This window comes from Hypomesus transpacificus, chromosome 1 (assembly GCF_021917145.1).
Source record: "Hypomesus transpacificus isolate Combined female chromosome 1, fHypTra1, whole genome shotgun sequence".
NCBI classification, from domain to species: domain Eukaryota; kingdom Metazoa; phylum Chordata; class Actinopteri; order Osmeriformes; family Osmeridae; genus Hypomesus; species Hypomesus transpacificus.
The window spans coordinates 10001622-10017568 of NC_061060.1; the positions used below are offsets into that span (position 1 = coordinate 10001622).

Genomic DNA, 15947 nt, shown 5'->3' on the forward strand with positions numbered 1-15947 from the left:
TTTAGTCAAGAAGAAAGTGGTACATTCATTTGTATCTGTTTTACGGCTCTGCAGGGAGTACGTTTAGAGAGCTCGAAAAATGTCTGTGTTTAAAGATGTATTTGATTCTTGTCACTGATTGTGTCCTTACTTTCAAGTCGGCAGACTCTAAATGCCAGAACTACAGTGGTCAGGTGGTCTTGTACAGAGTTTAGTCAAGGAAAGACTTAATTGTAAAAGCCAGAGACACAATAACAAAGTTTTGATGGACTAGATGATGGTTTGCTGTTTGAAATCACCTGTTTGCAGTAAAGAGAAAATAAGGTAAATAATGTAATTGACATTACATCAAGATGAGTTTGAATGTGCCCTCTCACTTGTCTCAAGTCTCCTTTACCCAACCACAGTCCATACACTGTAATGACAGACAAATCCTTAAGAACAGGTGCGTTAATTAGCACTTTTATCTTCTATGTTGTGTCTCTGTAGTTTCTTCTTTGAAACAGCTGTGCTGTCTCATCTTTGATGATGTAAAAATTGTCACACTGAGTAGTCTATATAGATGTTTTGATGAATAGACACAGAGTCGCCTATTGAGGTAGTTTTGACATATTAAAATGTAAAAACATTTTCCTCGTTGGAAACATTATCAGACAGCCGTTCATGTTTTAGTCATGTCATTGTGTGGTGAATGTATCTAATAATGCAAAAATTCCGAACATGTCCATTTAAAAGACCGGCATGTTTAAATGTGTTGATTTACTACATAGGCTATTTCGAAAAGGTCAAATGAAAACCACATTAAGACAATATACTGTGTTAAAAAATGTTAAGTATGTGTATTGTTATATAGATTTATATTTAATGTTTGTGGGTGTGAAGACTACTTTCAGAAACAACTTTGGGCAAATGTGGTCCTTGCATTTTATAGCCATTCTTTGAAGCATTTAAATGCTGTTTTCAAGGCAGAAATGATCCTTTCTGAATCAATGAAATTGATTATTAGAATGTCCAGGCAAATTAATTTGTCTAAATATTATAGCTTTGAGGTACTTGATTTGCCCAGCCAAGATGAAAATATCTCTCTCTCTCTTCTATCTCTCTCCCTTCTGTCTTTCTGTCACATCATTATGCCTTCTCCAACTGCTACCCAGCTGGAAATAACAAAATACTTGATGAAAAAGTTGTGCCTCTCTTGGGGGCTTTAGCATTAGTGTTTCAGTACACTGACATTTTTAAGAAAGTGTGTATTCCTTGTACAAGAAAATAGTTAGCTAGAGTAATTGTAGTGTAAATGGTACAAATATATTGTTATTTTTTCCTTGTACTGTTATGTTCCAAAGTTTCTCTCTCTCTCTCAATGGTAATTCATAGAATCTTTATCACAAATAATTTCTCAATTGTTGTAACAAAGGTGTGACTACTATCCACAGACAGAACTATTAGGGATAATTTAACAAATTTTGTTTGATAAAAAAAAACATAGCATGACTATAAAATAATCTTCATTTATACATAATTCATAGTTTCTGTAGATTGCCATTTAAGGAAAACAATAAAATACAATATATGAAAATATATACATTTGTATCTATACAATGATAGATTCATTGTTACTTAATAGTACGTTGTTGTTGCAATGGCAACAAAATGACAACATGGCTACCTTTGTATATCTTAATTGTGAATTTTTTCACATATGAATTGAAATAATGTACTACACTAACTTATTCAGAAAGGGAATGTCTAGTTAGATTGTCTTGGATTGCGAAATTATTATTTTTTAAGAAAAAAAGTTAAATCCTTAATGTCCAAAGGTCCTCTGGGGAGATCAGGTGTTTGTTTTGTTTATCTTTTGGGGTCTTAAAAGTTTTTTTTGTTTTTTTTTTAAAGTAAGAATGCATCTAAGATCTTTAAAGCGACCACCAACAGTATGTCTATCTAGGTGGAAAAGAGACTTCTGGACTTGATACAAGATTTAAATGACTCGGCTTAAAGACGTCATTGTATACTTCATGTTTGGTCTTATCACCATGTTATATTCAATTAAAAAGGCACTCAAAATGACATTTGCCTATGCAGAGATATCTGTTTTCAGTATTGAAAAATTAATCTCATATTCCTGGGATAGACTCTTTCACCAGAAAGAGCTGATTTAACAAATGTCTTGGATTGGTCCTCAAGTATAGTCTCTTTGCCCCCTCTGGCCTGTCCAGCTGTGCTGGAAATGTCGATGCTCGCTTGAGCTTAGTTTGTTCAACCAGTGTACGAATGTGTGATATTCACCTTGTTTGCACTTATGTACATAACGAAGTCAAAATATTCCAAATTTATTTTGAATAAATATAGAGAAAAGAACTGATAAAAATAAAATACCTGTATTGTTAAAAATAACAACAATTATAATTTTAATACAGTGTAAAAAGATAGTTGTTTTTGAGAGATTTGTCTTTTTTGTTTTCTTTGCTAGTGCCCTACTCTTCTCAAAGCATGACATTGCCCGCTGTAAAAGACAAACAGTAAACAATATGCGTCAAAAGAAGCTTCATGTTTTGCTATACCTTATAGAGGCACAGTTTGGAAGTCCAACTATATCTGATCCTGACAGTCCGATGTGTTATGGGTATATTTGTGGGTTGAATTGATATGAAGATCAAATGATAAGATTTTTTCTACATTGAAGTTGTGGTATCATAATTTACGTTTTATCCCAGAATAAATATATGGTCAGCCTACACATCATAAATACTGATCTACATATATTTAGTATTACATCAAAATTCACCCTTATGTAGAGCAAATATATTGTGTCAGTCTTCCCCCTGCAGGCTTTCTGGGAAATGGTATGTGGCCAAAAACAATCAGATGTCAGGATCAGATTGTAGTGGGGAATGGGTGTGAGTAGTACAAAAAAAATGTTTTGTAAGTTCATTCGTATTACGTTTGTAAAAGGGTTATTCTTTGTTTAGCCATCAGAAACCAAAACAACAATAAATCTGAATTCTCCACAGGATTTTAGTCCAAATTAAAAAAGGAACTTTTCTTTCTTTTTTTTACAATCACACAGTTGCTAAACAAACATCCCCAACTAAAGCCTCTCTGTTTGTGCAAACTTTTGATGTACATTTGATGCTCTTCAATTGCTTTGGAAGCCAATGATTTTGTTGCCATGGCACTTGTCATTAGGGTGGTGGAGGGACTTGAGTCTCAGCAGGCCATTGGATAAGATCAGTCCAAAGCCTTACGATTGTAACGAGAACAGAGCTGCAATAGACTTAAAGTCAGGACTCCCAGCTAGTACTAACTTAACATGGTTATTATTTTTTCTACTACCCTTCTCATAAATTGCCACTGTGCTTAGTCATATGAAAGCTAATTATTTTGTGTCAAGGAACTGTTATGAAAGGTTTTGTTTTGTTTATTTCCAGTTGCAGAACTTGCTAAGTACGTGACGGATGTTACAACAACCTGTACCTATACCAATTCCAGTGTCCAAATAATATATCCCTTTAACGTTGAGGGTCATGTTTGCTGCCTGGGTGTCAGGCATGGTTTCTGCTTGACAAAATAACAACACCATGGTGAGAATAAAATACCTAAGGTAAGAAGCTGGGGTCTGTGCATGCAAATGAATGTTCAGGATATTTAAAAGCCATATGACAAGAGCTCCTCTCTCCTCCACTCTAAGACAAACTTGAAATTGACAGCTTTGATTCTTGGTATTAAATGCTTCTCTAATTCACTTTCTATTTAGCTGTTTGTGCTTGTATGTGCTAGCGAACTGTGCTAAATGCCAATTTATTTCGCTATGTATAAATATATAGATGCACACTGTAATGTATGACTTCTGTTATTTTTGTTTTATCTTTAATAAAGCACTTAATGGTGAACATCTCTTCCTTGGTTTTCAATTGTTCAATACTGTTGTCAAATAATAGTCCATTAAGAATTGTGTTTGTCAATCAGTGATTTGTTCCGCTAGGCAGGAATTAATGTTAAGTTGGCACCTGTTTGTTTACATAATCTTTTTGTAATCATTGAGGTTTTCGGAACAACAAGGCTGGTCTAGTAGTAGGCTATCTGGGTCCAGTCTGCAGGGTCAAAACTAAATTTCAGACCAGGGCAGAACTACATTTCTAGCAGGAGTGGTTGGTACAATGTTTGTTCAGATATTGTATAGTAAGCAGTCTTTCTCCTTTGGGCTGAGACTTTTTTAGTTGAGGACAGCCTCGGATATGATACACGTCACTGCTCCTTTTTAGAGTTATTAGTATGTTGTGTTTGTCCTGCATGACTTTAAACAAATCTAAAACGGCCAAACTACAGCGCATTGCCAAATTCACTGTGTTGTTTGGGCCCTTTAACGGACGCACTGAAGGTCCCGCCTAAAATTATATTTTCACCAATGAAAACACCAGTAGTTTTTGGGGTCTTCTCTGGTTGTCCAATCGCCGCTAAATTCCTCCTAGTTGGTGCTCCACTGCATACCTTTTCTCAGTGTTTTTACATGAAGTGTTGTATTTGCATCAATTAAGCGCGATGTGTTGACAATTGGTGCCATAGCTTAAGATAACTGGTTAAGGGAAAATATGCGGTACTTTTTTTTTGCAGTGTGTGTTTCCCAGTACAGGACTTGGGGAGAGGGCCGGGAGGCCGGTGTAAGAGAAAACTAACCAGGTTGAAGGGAGGTCCATGTTGGGAAGCTGGACCCCACTACATTGGTTTGCAAATTTGAAATCGCACATCTCAAGATTTAAAAAGCGCTAGCCGTACGTTACCAAGTGTGAGCGCAGTACTGTGGCATACAGGTCAGGACGTCGCTGCAGTTTATGTGGAAGGCAGTAGCCTCGCGCTTTTGCGACACCGCCGGTATAGTTTGCTGAGGCACTCATCCCTACTGGCACTGCCATGCTCTCTAAACATTACGTTAGCTAGCTCAGCATTTGCTCATTGTGCGTCTGTGCTATCTAGCTTGCTAATTATAGAAGAAATAGCAAACAAATGCACGCCTTATTTTGACGATATCCCCATACTGTCCCTCGAGGTGCATTTAAACCCTGCAGGATTTAGCATTAGAAGACTCCTTATCGAGAGCGAGTATGGGGCGTTGTGGATTTAACCAACTTTGCTAGCTAGCTAAGTTAGCTAGCTGCCTGAGAAGCTTGCTCTGGACTGCGGACGTCTGTTGTAAGTTTCATTGAAGCTGGTTAGATTTTTCCTTGTTACAGCTCACGTATTATTAACAGAGGGGGTTCGCGTGTTGGGCTTGTTTACTTGATTTATGTTGGTCTAAATGTTGTCAACGGATATAGCTAGCTAGTTAAGTAGCCCGGGTCAAGCTCGTGCACCCTAATGAAGGAGTACAAAGTGGTTGTGTTAGGAAGCGGCGGTGTCGGCAAGTCCGCGCTGACCGTCCAGTTTGTCACGGGCACATTCATTGAAAAATATGACCCAACAATTGAAGACTTCTATCGGAAAGAGATCGAAGTGGACTCGTCGCCGTCCGTGCTTGAGATCCTTGACACGGCAGGGACAGAACAGTTTGCCTCCATGAGAGATCTCTACATCAAGAATGGCCAGGGATTCATCCTTGTCTACAGTCTCGTGAACCAACAGTCTTTTCAGGTAGATACTGTTCGTACTATTGTACCGGCTCAATCAAATATAAATTGTAGTCTCTTGAGTTAGGAATATGAGGATATGAATGGGCCTACAGATTGTGTGATGGTTCAAATGTGTGGTTGTATTTAAGTTAATAGCCTTAACAGAGAATCTTGGTCATAACTGTGAATCTTCGATTTTGACATGCTGTTTGGCTCTTTTATATAGTGTGCAGCACATTAATATAAGCAGTACAAATGTCCAGCTTCCCTCAGCAAATTTAGACAGTGCTCATGTGCTTACAACCCTCCCATGTGCCACAGGACATCAGACCAATGAGAGACCAGATAGTGCGTGTGAAGCGCTTTGAAAAGGTGCCTCTGATCCTGGTTGGGAACAAAGTGGACCTGGAGTCAGAACGGGAGGTGGCTGGGTCAGACGGCCGGGCCCTGGCCCAAGAATGGGGCTGCCCCTTCATCGAGACTTCTGCCAAGAGCAAGACCATGGTGGATGAGCTGTTCGCTGAGATAGTCCGGCAGATGAACTATGCCACGCTGCCAGAGAAGCAGGAGCAGTGCTGCACTGCCTGTGTGGTGCAGTGAGGGACTGAGGCGAGGGGAAGGGTACCATCCTCCCCACACCTCGTTCTCAGGTAAGGGAAGGAGGCTAGATATTGCTATTTGCCACTTCAATAACATAGAGACAACCCACATTATTAACAAGAATGAGTAATAGGGCGCGGCCCCTAAAAGGTGAAGAGCTTTCTTATAGAGAATGGAAATGGATGCATGGGAGTTGTGTGTGCACTGCAGAGAGAGGCATGAAGGAGGGTTGGTACAAGGAGAACACAATTACTGCTATTGGAGAAGAGCTAGAGGAAGGGGTGGAGGTACTTTGTGAAAATGTTGGTTTAAGCGGTTATCATAAGATCACAGAAGGAATGTGGCGTGAAGAGCCAAACTGCCTGAGCACAGGGGTGGAAACGAGGAGCTAAAGAAGATGGTATTTTAAAGAGCAGAGTAGGGATAGAATAAACTAGAGAACTGTGATCTAGAGGGGAGATCCGAGAGAAAGGAAAAGGAAAATGCTACATCCTGAAAATAAAACAATGTCCAAAAACAGGAAGCAGATTTCGGTTCCATACTAAAACTAACACATAAACAGTAACACACTTTGTGTTGAAGTAGGTTTTACCCCAGTGTCTGTAAGGATGGATGGATGGATCAAACGGTTAAATGCAGTTGTAAGAATTTAGCACAACATAGTATACTTCAGTCACTTTTGTAATATCTAAGTTTGTATTCTTGCTTTTCCCCATGTCATTGTCATAGATGCATTTGGCAGGATTTCTACCACCAGTTCCTGCTTTGATACCCTTTGACCCCCAGTGATCACTCCAGCTCCACCACACTGACCGACTCAGCTGGCAGTGTCACCTGAAGGCCTGTTTGAAATATGTTCACAATGAGCCATCTGATGGGTTTGGAGTCTTCTAATCATGTCTTGAGCAGAGTTTTGATACGTGTACTGTGGAGCACATGATTCAGCAGACTGACTGGCCTTCATCCAGGGGCGGATAGTCATTGCCTAAAGACAGACTTATGGAAATGGGGTAGACGGGCTGTTAATCGATTTATATTTTCATCTAGGGGTTGAAAATGCTGGAGTCTGCTTGGAGTGCAGCGTCCCCTCAAAGCTGCTCAATCATTATATCCCTGAGTCTACTTTTTACTTGTATCATTTAATTGAACACATCTGATATCTAATTTTAAGTGATAACAGCTGTTATGCAGGTTGGAGGCTAGAGGCCAGAATTATATCAAAACACATGACTGTTGTGGTTTACTAGCTGATACAGGTCAGCCATAATATATGTTGAGATGACAGTAGCACACATGCATGTTGTTAGACTGCTGCAGTGTGGTTTTTAACTACAGGGCAAACAAGTTATATCATGCAAATACTGTTTTTAGATGACAATGTGGTTTGATCAAATTCTGGCCCAGGGTGATTTTAACTGACTTTAACATTGTGATATTTTTATTGCATTTGCTTTTCTCATATTTATTAAAATCTCTAATTACAATGTTAGCCAATTATCGCTTTATTTTATACTGGCTTTTGGTTTTGCTTTTGTGACATTTCAGTATGTTGTTTCTGAAGTTATGAATTAACAGAGCCTTAATAATTTCAGTCTTACCCTTTGGTGTCTTTGTGGTTATTGTCTATTTCCTTCACTTTAAACTACCGTCACCATGTTCTCATTATGACAATGACTTGTCATGCACATACGTAAAAATGACCACCAAAACATTCCTGGAGCTCTGCAAGTTGTATGTCAACAACTACTACAACACGGGTAGCTTTTACATTGCATTTTACGTGTACAGTCACTGAAGAGATTAAGGTTTCTCCTTTTGGAAGGATAGCTGACATTTGAAATGGTAAAAGGAAAAAGAAACAACTTTTTTAACCATAGACAGTAGATGTTTCAAACATATACTTACTAACTGTAAGCTCAGCTCCCAACCTATAGGTGGCAGTGTAATATATTTTACGGAAATGCAAAATGAAGAGTCAACGACAGATCTCAACGTTATCTACGCCATTGACTCATGATATGGAGCTAGAGAATATTATTTTAAATGGTCTCTAGACATTTAAACTTTGAAATAATGAAGATAATATTTGTAACTGTAGGAACAACGAGCTTTGATAACCTTATTGAAAGTGTGACATCTTCGGAAGCTGTTCAAGTGAGTGCCAACGTTTTTCACCGAAATCTAGTATTGGTGTAGATGATGTGACTTGAGCACAATCCCACAATTGAAAAGCTGGCGGATTTGACAATATCATAAAGATCCTTCATTTCTCACTAGGCTTTGAAAGCTCGTGGGTACCAGCACTTGATTCTTCAGGTTGGACGAGGCTCCGTCCTTCCAAGTCCAGAAGCTTGTCCAGGCCTGACGTTAGAAGCCTTTCGATTCAAGGATTCAATTGCTGAAAACATCAGACAAGCCGATCTGGTTATCAGTCATGCTGGTATGAACAACATTGGATGCCTGTGGGACATATAATGTGAATATTTCGGGAAAATCCCCAGTGTTAACAGATTATTGCACCATACTGATTAATGTAATACTACTAGCATTACTATGTATCAGAAGAATTTGTTGAGATACTATAAGTCCTTCGTTATGAATTTTTAGGGGCAGGAAGCTGTCTTGAGACCCTTGGCTTTGGCAAGCCTCTGCTGGTAGTTGTCAATGACAAGCTGATGGATAACCATCAGCTAGAGCTGGCCAGACGGCTACACCAGGACTTAAACCTCCTCTACTGTACATGCAAGTCAGTGCTTTTACTCTTTATATTGTCTCATTTGCCAAGATTAAATTGCCAAACTGTCTTCATAGGCCTGATTAGACATGATTATAACAGTCCTCCTCTAAATTCCCAGCAACCTCACAGAGACCCTGAGGACCATGGATTTGTCTAATCTCTCTCCCTTCTTGCCTGGTCAGTCTGAGAACTTTGCCAATTTTCTGGACAAGGCTCTTGGTGTACAGTGAGGAACATACATTTGGTTTTCTGCTCTGTCACTGTTATGGACTGGACACCCTGTATTCTCTGAACACCTTGCCAGCTCTCCATGGTGTGAGTGGTTGGACTACTTTCTTCACTGAATCCCGATTCTGACACTTGGGAGCCGTATAGTTTTTATTTTAAAATAGAGAAATGAGGAGAGCATGTACTGTTACAAAGGACTAGCAAACCAGCCTATCCTGAAGTGATTGTTGTAGGTTAATAAAAGTTTTGGTGAACTGTATTTTCTTATATGAATTATAATTATCCTCTTTATGGTCACAGTCCGAGACGGTAAAGCAATTAGCTTTCATATTTTTAATTCTTAATAGTATTAGTTATCTGCATCAACAGTGACAGTTTACAGTGGAGTTGCACAGTGAGATGAAAACAAACACCACATCCTGCTTAGATGAAGATGAAGGCGGGGATAGAGAACAGACAGCAAACCCAACGCACGTTGTCATGAAAACAAACCGCAGATGAAGGCCAGCTGCCATGTACATCACAAGAGAAATGATGACATCATGAAGATTTGAAAGTCTATAGAATCATCAAAACTGATCAGTTCGAAAATCAATATGACATGGATTTCTTTTAAAGAGTAGCAACCTCAGGCATGCTGGTAAAAACAAACAAACAAGGAATTCTATTATGTTCCTCTATATTAAACATGGGGGTAAGTTATATTGTGTCTTGAGATACATATTTGCTTGTTTAAATGTCTTGTTGATAAGGTTGAGACTTTATTGGTCTAAAAACAATAATGTTCAGACCAATGTTTGCTATTGGATAATATTATGGTGGCATGTACAATATTTGCTATCTTGTCATTCTTTAATAACTTTTCTACAGAATGAGTATTCCTTGTATTTAACAGAGATACTACAGTGTAAATAAAAATATGAATACGTTGTTCTATATTACATATCTTATATACACATTGTTTGAGGGATGAGTAAATGAAATGTTTTTTAAACCTTGCCAAAACAAAACCTTCCTGTGCAGACAATGAGACGTTTCTTGCGAGCACCAACTGCCGTGTGGTTGTCCTTCTCCAGTACATGAGATCCAAGCTTGGCCTTCCAGAGTCAGGTGGGAGTTTAGATTCACGAGGAGTTATGGGCATTGGAAATTATTGGAACGTTCAGGACTATTTCGTACCATGAAGGAGGGAGGGGCTAAGAGGATGCTTAAACTGCATTTTTTCCTGCATCCAATGTGTGTGCACAGAGAAAGCAGGCTCTGCAAATGTTGCTGGTGTGATATAAAAGGCTCTAGATGAAGATTGAGCTAGGACTATTTTTAAGGGGGGGGGGTCATTGTAGGCTACTGTTAAATATTTCACAAGGCTTCACTCTAAGGGTTTCTGCTTACACCTGCTGGGATATGCTCAGCTCACCACAAATTAAGACAGACTTAGAGGGACATTCCTGTACTAATGAAGCTATAATTACTGCTCTCATTACCACAGAGATTAACGGACCTCATTGGGTGTGGCCACAGCAGAGCTATGAGCTGTGTATGAATGGTTATGCTCTACCTTGTCTTCATCTTTAATTGAAACTAGAAATTGATGTAACTACAGCCTTAGCTTAATCCATGTCAAAAACAAAGCTTAGTCTCTCTGGGTGTTTAATATATGAGGAAGCACAGCTGATTGTTGACATTAAGTTTTGTTGATCCTCCTTGGTCCTCACATTGACAGTGTTTCTGCGTTTGTGTGTGTTTCAGAGCTAGTGGATCTGTGTGATGACAAGGGCTCTCTGAAGCTGATGTTTCAGTCCCACCTGTCACAAGAGTATTGCAGTCAACTACTTGCCTCCCGATGCACCTTTACTGTCTGCATTATCAACAGTGAGCCACGCTTCTACATTTGTGTGTAGCAGAATGTGAATAGATGTCATATTTCCCTTTTTATGTGTGTTTTTAACCTTGACAGGAAATCCAACAGATGGTGCCTATGTTTCCATCACTCCCTCAGTGACCAATCCAGATCCTGCCCTTCTCGGTAGCAGCTGAGCCTGGATGAAATCACTGGCATAGAAACTTTTGTTTGCGTTCAGTATATGCTTATCTTTGCTGTTTATTTTCTTTAGTGTGAGTTTATTTGCTGTGTGTTTGTTAGAGACACTGCAGACTCAGACTGAAAGTCTGGAGAGGGCTCGTCTTCGACACCTCCGTTCTCAAGAGGACCGCAGATCAACAGAGATGCCTACTCAGGCCCAGCCCACACAGCCAGTGAGTGTTTTTTGTGTGTGTGTACTATCACTGGCACACGCATATGTTCCCGCATTGTGCCCACATACTGTATGTGCCTTTTATTTGCCAATTACATGGTTAGTATGACAAGCTGCTCATACCACGGTGTGCTGCAGGCTAAAGGTCGAGGCCGAGCCGTACATGTAGAAGCTCCTGATGAGGAACCCCAACGCCGTCCCGCAGGGAAGAGGGGCAGGAACTGAAAAAGGAAAACATCCCATTCAATTATATGCACATAAAGGAGACATTGTTTCAATTGAAGCTTGAGTAGACATTGGGTTTTTATAGGAATATATCTTGTGATTTCTTCACATGAAATTATGGTGTTTGTGTGGGGTCATTGGTGTCATTTCTCTACAATGATATGTGGCAGGATGTAAGTATATCAAAAACATTTGCATAGGCTTCCAACAAACTAGTTTTACACCCACAACAGCAATGCCTGCGATATATAAATAAATACAAAGATTTTATGACAGATAAGACAGATAAGAAGTAGGCTAAATTAAGTTGCTGTACCAAAACTTGCCACAAGGAGAAACATGTCATTCTCTTTTCTTGAGCCATCTTAATTTGCCAGATATTTGTACATGCATATCAGAAGATACGACACTGCATGACCCATCCTACCCTGCCCACAAAAAAGGACCCTGATATTACGAAATATGGCCAGAAATAGGTCAAATCGTCTTTAAAATTGAAAATATAATTGAATGATTGGGTTGTAACAGCCTTATGCATAGGTACAACAACGTAATTACAATTCCAACAACACAGAAAGCATCGTTTGATTTAAATAGCCTAACACAACTAAATAAACAAAAATAGATAGATATTTTCGATAATGTAAAAATATTTGGGTACGTAGCCATAGTCTTCTAAAAAAACGAAAATAAGAAATACTGATCTGTTAAAGTGACTGCCCAAGTCTCGCCTGTTTATTAATACTTGCTAATTCCGTTGTTTCCCTATACATACCTACTCTGTTTTCAATTTAGAGTAGCCATGTCTCCCTTTTAATAAAAGTTATATTGCATTATTCCAATGCTGCTGCAACTGACACTGATTTCCACAAACTGTCGACTCTAGCTATTTGTTATTCTAAAAACGACATTAATTTACATGTTGGCCATGTAATAGTAAGTAATAACGTACGGGGCATACTATACATTATATACGTTCATTTGCGGTAATGCAGAGGGGTCCTTTATTTCCGGGTAAGAAGATGTGCAGGGTATTATGGATCGTGCAGCCACAGATATGTTTGATGATACGCTTGATTTAAAGGCAATAAATACATATTTTTCGAAAGAGTTATGTTTTCGCGCTCCCTTCTTTATTTTTTACTTTCAGTGGAGAATAGTTTTAAGATGGTCCCTTGACGTAAATGACGGATTACGTCATCTACGGCTTCAGTGATTGGTGGGTATGAATACCTGTTTGTTACCAAGCTACGACCTGTTGGAAAATTGTATGAAATGAGTTTGGATGGATAATTATTTTTAAGAGGGATGTAGTGTGTGAACCCAAAGGTTTTATCCCTGCTAACTGTCAGGAGTTGATGAGCTGTAGGCTACTTGTAATTGTCTAGTTTTGCTTCTTTAGTGAAATAATATTGAAAAGGCCCAAAACATTGTTAGAATATGAAACAAGACTGTACATACAGAAGCAAAGGTTACAGCAAAATACACCATACGCGGTGGGTGGAATATTGTTACACAGGAAATAGTGGGCGAACAGGAGGTTTTCTTCAAATGTCATTTTAATTTAGCATATCTTATGTTCAATTAAATTGATAATGGCAGCTTGATGTCATATGCCACACACTATCAATTCTGTATTCTTCAGAGTTGAAGTCTTAAACTGAAATAAGCTGATAGAGAATTTCTGGCTCTGCAAAGGGATTTGAAATAGGCAACTGGTGGTTGTGGTTTCCCTGCTATTCAGTAAATAGCTACAAGGGCTTGATCAGTAAAGCGTAGCTAACTTCCCTCTTGAGAATCGCCGATTTGTTTCTTCAGCGTATTTCTGTGGAATGCCCAGTGTTTTATGAGGAATGAGTCTCGACTTCACCACAGTTGCTTTTGTTTCGTATGCCTTTTCTTTTTATATGCCCTTTTGTAAACCAACATTCTCAGAAGTGGCTCCAAGTGTTTTTCCCCCTGAACTCCAGAGATGGAATTTCAGTTGGATAACAGGCTAAGTGTCCTTAGAGGTTCTTCAAATGACCATGCTTTATATATTTGTCATCAGATGTATTACAACAATAAAATTCCTGTCTTTCAAGACAGTTGCTTGAAATGACTGTGTGAATTCTTCTTGACACACTTTCTGACGTCATTGAACAGCCTACTTCCGAATGTGAAAACAATTTGTATACAATTAAGGAAGTCTGTAAAGCAGCTGTCTGAATCACTCAGACATGATCTTGAAAGAAGGACATTTCTTATTTTAGGAAACTCAAATTGACTCTTGATTAACCCAGTTTCAAGACATCTGTAGTTATTGTGTTGTTCTTTGTACTTCTGTGAATATCAGTCAGAATCTTAACCAATCAGTTATTTTTGTTTCCTCAACAATTGTTTTGTAATCAGTCTGTTTTCATAACTACAGACTTGTGGTAGACATGTATGAAAACCACATGTATCTGCCAATTTCATATCTTGTCTTTTGGTGATGGGTAATGATGTAATTTCAGTAAGTATTGTACAAAGTACCCTAATTCTCTTTATAGCAAAATATTGGCTCCATTCAGTTAGCCTATTTAGAGCACATGATGGTTTTATGCAACACTACTTTTACCTCACAATTAGAAGCTAACATTCAGTGTTTCAACTTGACCTATAAAAGAATGCTCCAAGTGTTAAGACAGTTATCTTTCCTTACTCACCCACTCAAGTAGGAAGAGGTTTCTCTCAACTCTTAACATTTCAGTTAGCCAGTTTAGACTAGCCTGTGATTGTGACAATATGATATTTTTGTGCATATCTGTTTGTTACTTGTTGTTAGGCTTCTTCCAGTTTCCCCTCAAGCTAAAACAGAATGCAAATATGTGTGTACGCCAATTAAGTAATAGTTTGCATTGCAATATATATTGTCCACTGCAATAACATAAAATGAGTATGCACCAAAAATATATGCATTGGGTGATCTATTACTTGTAGTTACAATCATGGTGTTTCTTTGTATGTGTCCCTTGTGTTTGGATGTGTTGAACAGTTTTAGAGCTGATCAACTAGTCCCTTCTCCCCTTGGAACCAAAGTTACAGTGACTGAAGGCTGGTTTCAGTATAGTGTACAACTGCATCTCCCTCACCATTCACTGGAGAGTAGTTGACTCCCAGCACAGATGACTAACTCATGGATTATAAACCCCGATACACTTCCCAACTCTGAATGAACTACTTGTTCTGCCAGATGAGAGTATAAAGACCAAAACAATTCCAATGAGTGGCATTTCTCATGTTTTTGTAAATATATGTAGGAATGCCACAGCCCTCCAGAACACAAAGGCACCATGCAGGAGTAACTCTTAATATTTCATGTTGCATCTGCATACTTATTTATTTGTTATCCTTCATTTATTTGAATTCAGTAGTACAAAGGACACTATTTTTAACTGGGGGTTTAGTCCAGTGACATACCTACCACATACTGTCTACTATCCAAACATATTGCCTACAACAGGTTTTACCCTGCATGGTTTTCCAACTATTTTACCAATAGGAGGAATTAAATGGGAGTGTGTCTGTGTATGTTTCTGAAGACAAAGCAAAAAAGTGGATGTTTGTCTTCAGATAAAACGAAAACATTCTGATTTAGAAAGACGTAATAGGATGATGCTCAGATTTCAGTTGCTGGACAAAGGACCTTTTCATTCAAAAAAGTTGGAATTGAATTAGTCCAAATAGAAAATAACAAGGGACAGAAGGTCAATTAAATCTCAGTCCAAATGGAAAAGCTATTTGTGTGGGTATCACATGGTGAGTGCAGTGATACTTGTTTATTTGTAGACCCCAGAAAGAGGAGGGGCCATTAGCAGGGCCTTGACTAAACCACATCTCAGAAACAGAGTTTATAAATATGTCAAATATGTCAAGTCTTTTTAAAGTCTTTATTAAAATGAAATTCTGACATGGAAGCAACAATTTCTTATTATACTTAAAACATCATGTTAATTAACCAGTCACCTGCTATAAAATGTTTATCATTGTTGTGGTATAATATATATTTGGCTTTTGAAATAGGTAATCTAATTATTTATATAACCCAAAAGATACTGTGGTCTCCTTGAAGAAGTACGCCAGTCATCAGTGTAAAGCTGTCAGATCAGCTTAGTGAAAATACAGAAAGGCCGCAGAAGTGAGCCGGTTGTAGTTTCCTCAGGTTCCTGCTAACAGCGCCACAAAAGGAGATTTAATGTTGTGATTTATTATCAAGCAATGAATGGATTAACCTGTCTTTTGTTTTTGCCTGTTCATACTTTTCTGTACCTTCCCCGAGGCTTTGTACAATCACAGCTA

General features: G+C 38.5%; 3 protein-coding genes across 3 annotated transcripts; all 3 read left to right on the forward strand.

Moving 5' to 3' along the window:
- Positions 1-4437: 4437 nt before the first annotated feature.
- On the forward strand, positions 4438-7779 carry rap2c (RAP2C, member of RAS oncogene family). Its single transcript, XM_047023316.1, has 3 exons — positions 4438-5604; positions 5904-6232; positions 6912-7779. The coding sequence occupies exons 1-2, from the start codon at positions 5332-5334 to the stop codon at positions 6180-6182; spliced, it is 552 nt and encodes a 183-aa protein (XP_046879272.1). The 5' UTR covers positions 4438-5331; the 3' UTR covers positions 6183-6232; positions 6912-7779.
- A 348-nt stretch (positions 7780-8127) lies between these two features.
- Positions 8128-9406, forward strand: zgc:92907 (uncharacterized protein LOC436733 homolog). The gene is made up of 4 exons (XM_047023603.1): positions 8128-8336; positions 8460-8622; positions 8790-8928; positions 9038-9406. The coding sequence occupies exons 1-4, from the start codon at positions 8226-8228 to the stop codon at positions 9147-9149; spliced, it is 525 nt and encodes a 174-aa protein (XP_046879559.1). The 5' UTR covers positions 8128-8225; the 3' UTR covers positions 9150-9406.
- A 102-nt stretch (positions 9407-9508) lies between these two features.
- c1hxorf65 (chromosome 1 CXorf65 homolog) lies at positions 9509-13835 on the forward strand. The gene is made up of 6 exons (XM_047023591.1): positions 9509-9841; positions 10171-10257; positions 10897-11019; positions 11105-11173; positions 11291-11403; positions 11541-13835. The coding sequence occupies exons 1-6, from the start codon at positions 9817-9819 to the stop codon at positions 11625-11627; spliced, it is 504 nt and encodes a 167-aa protein (XP_046879547.1). The 5' UTR covers positions 9509-9816; the 3' UTR covers positions 11628-13835.
- The last annotated feature ends 2112 nt before the right edge of the window (positions 13836-15947 follow it).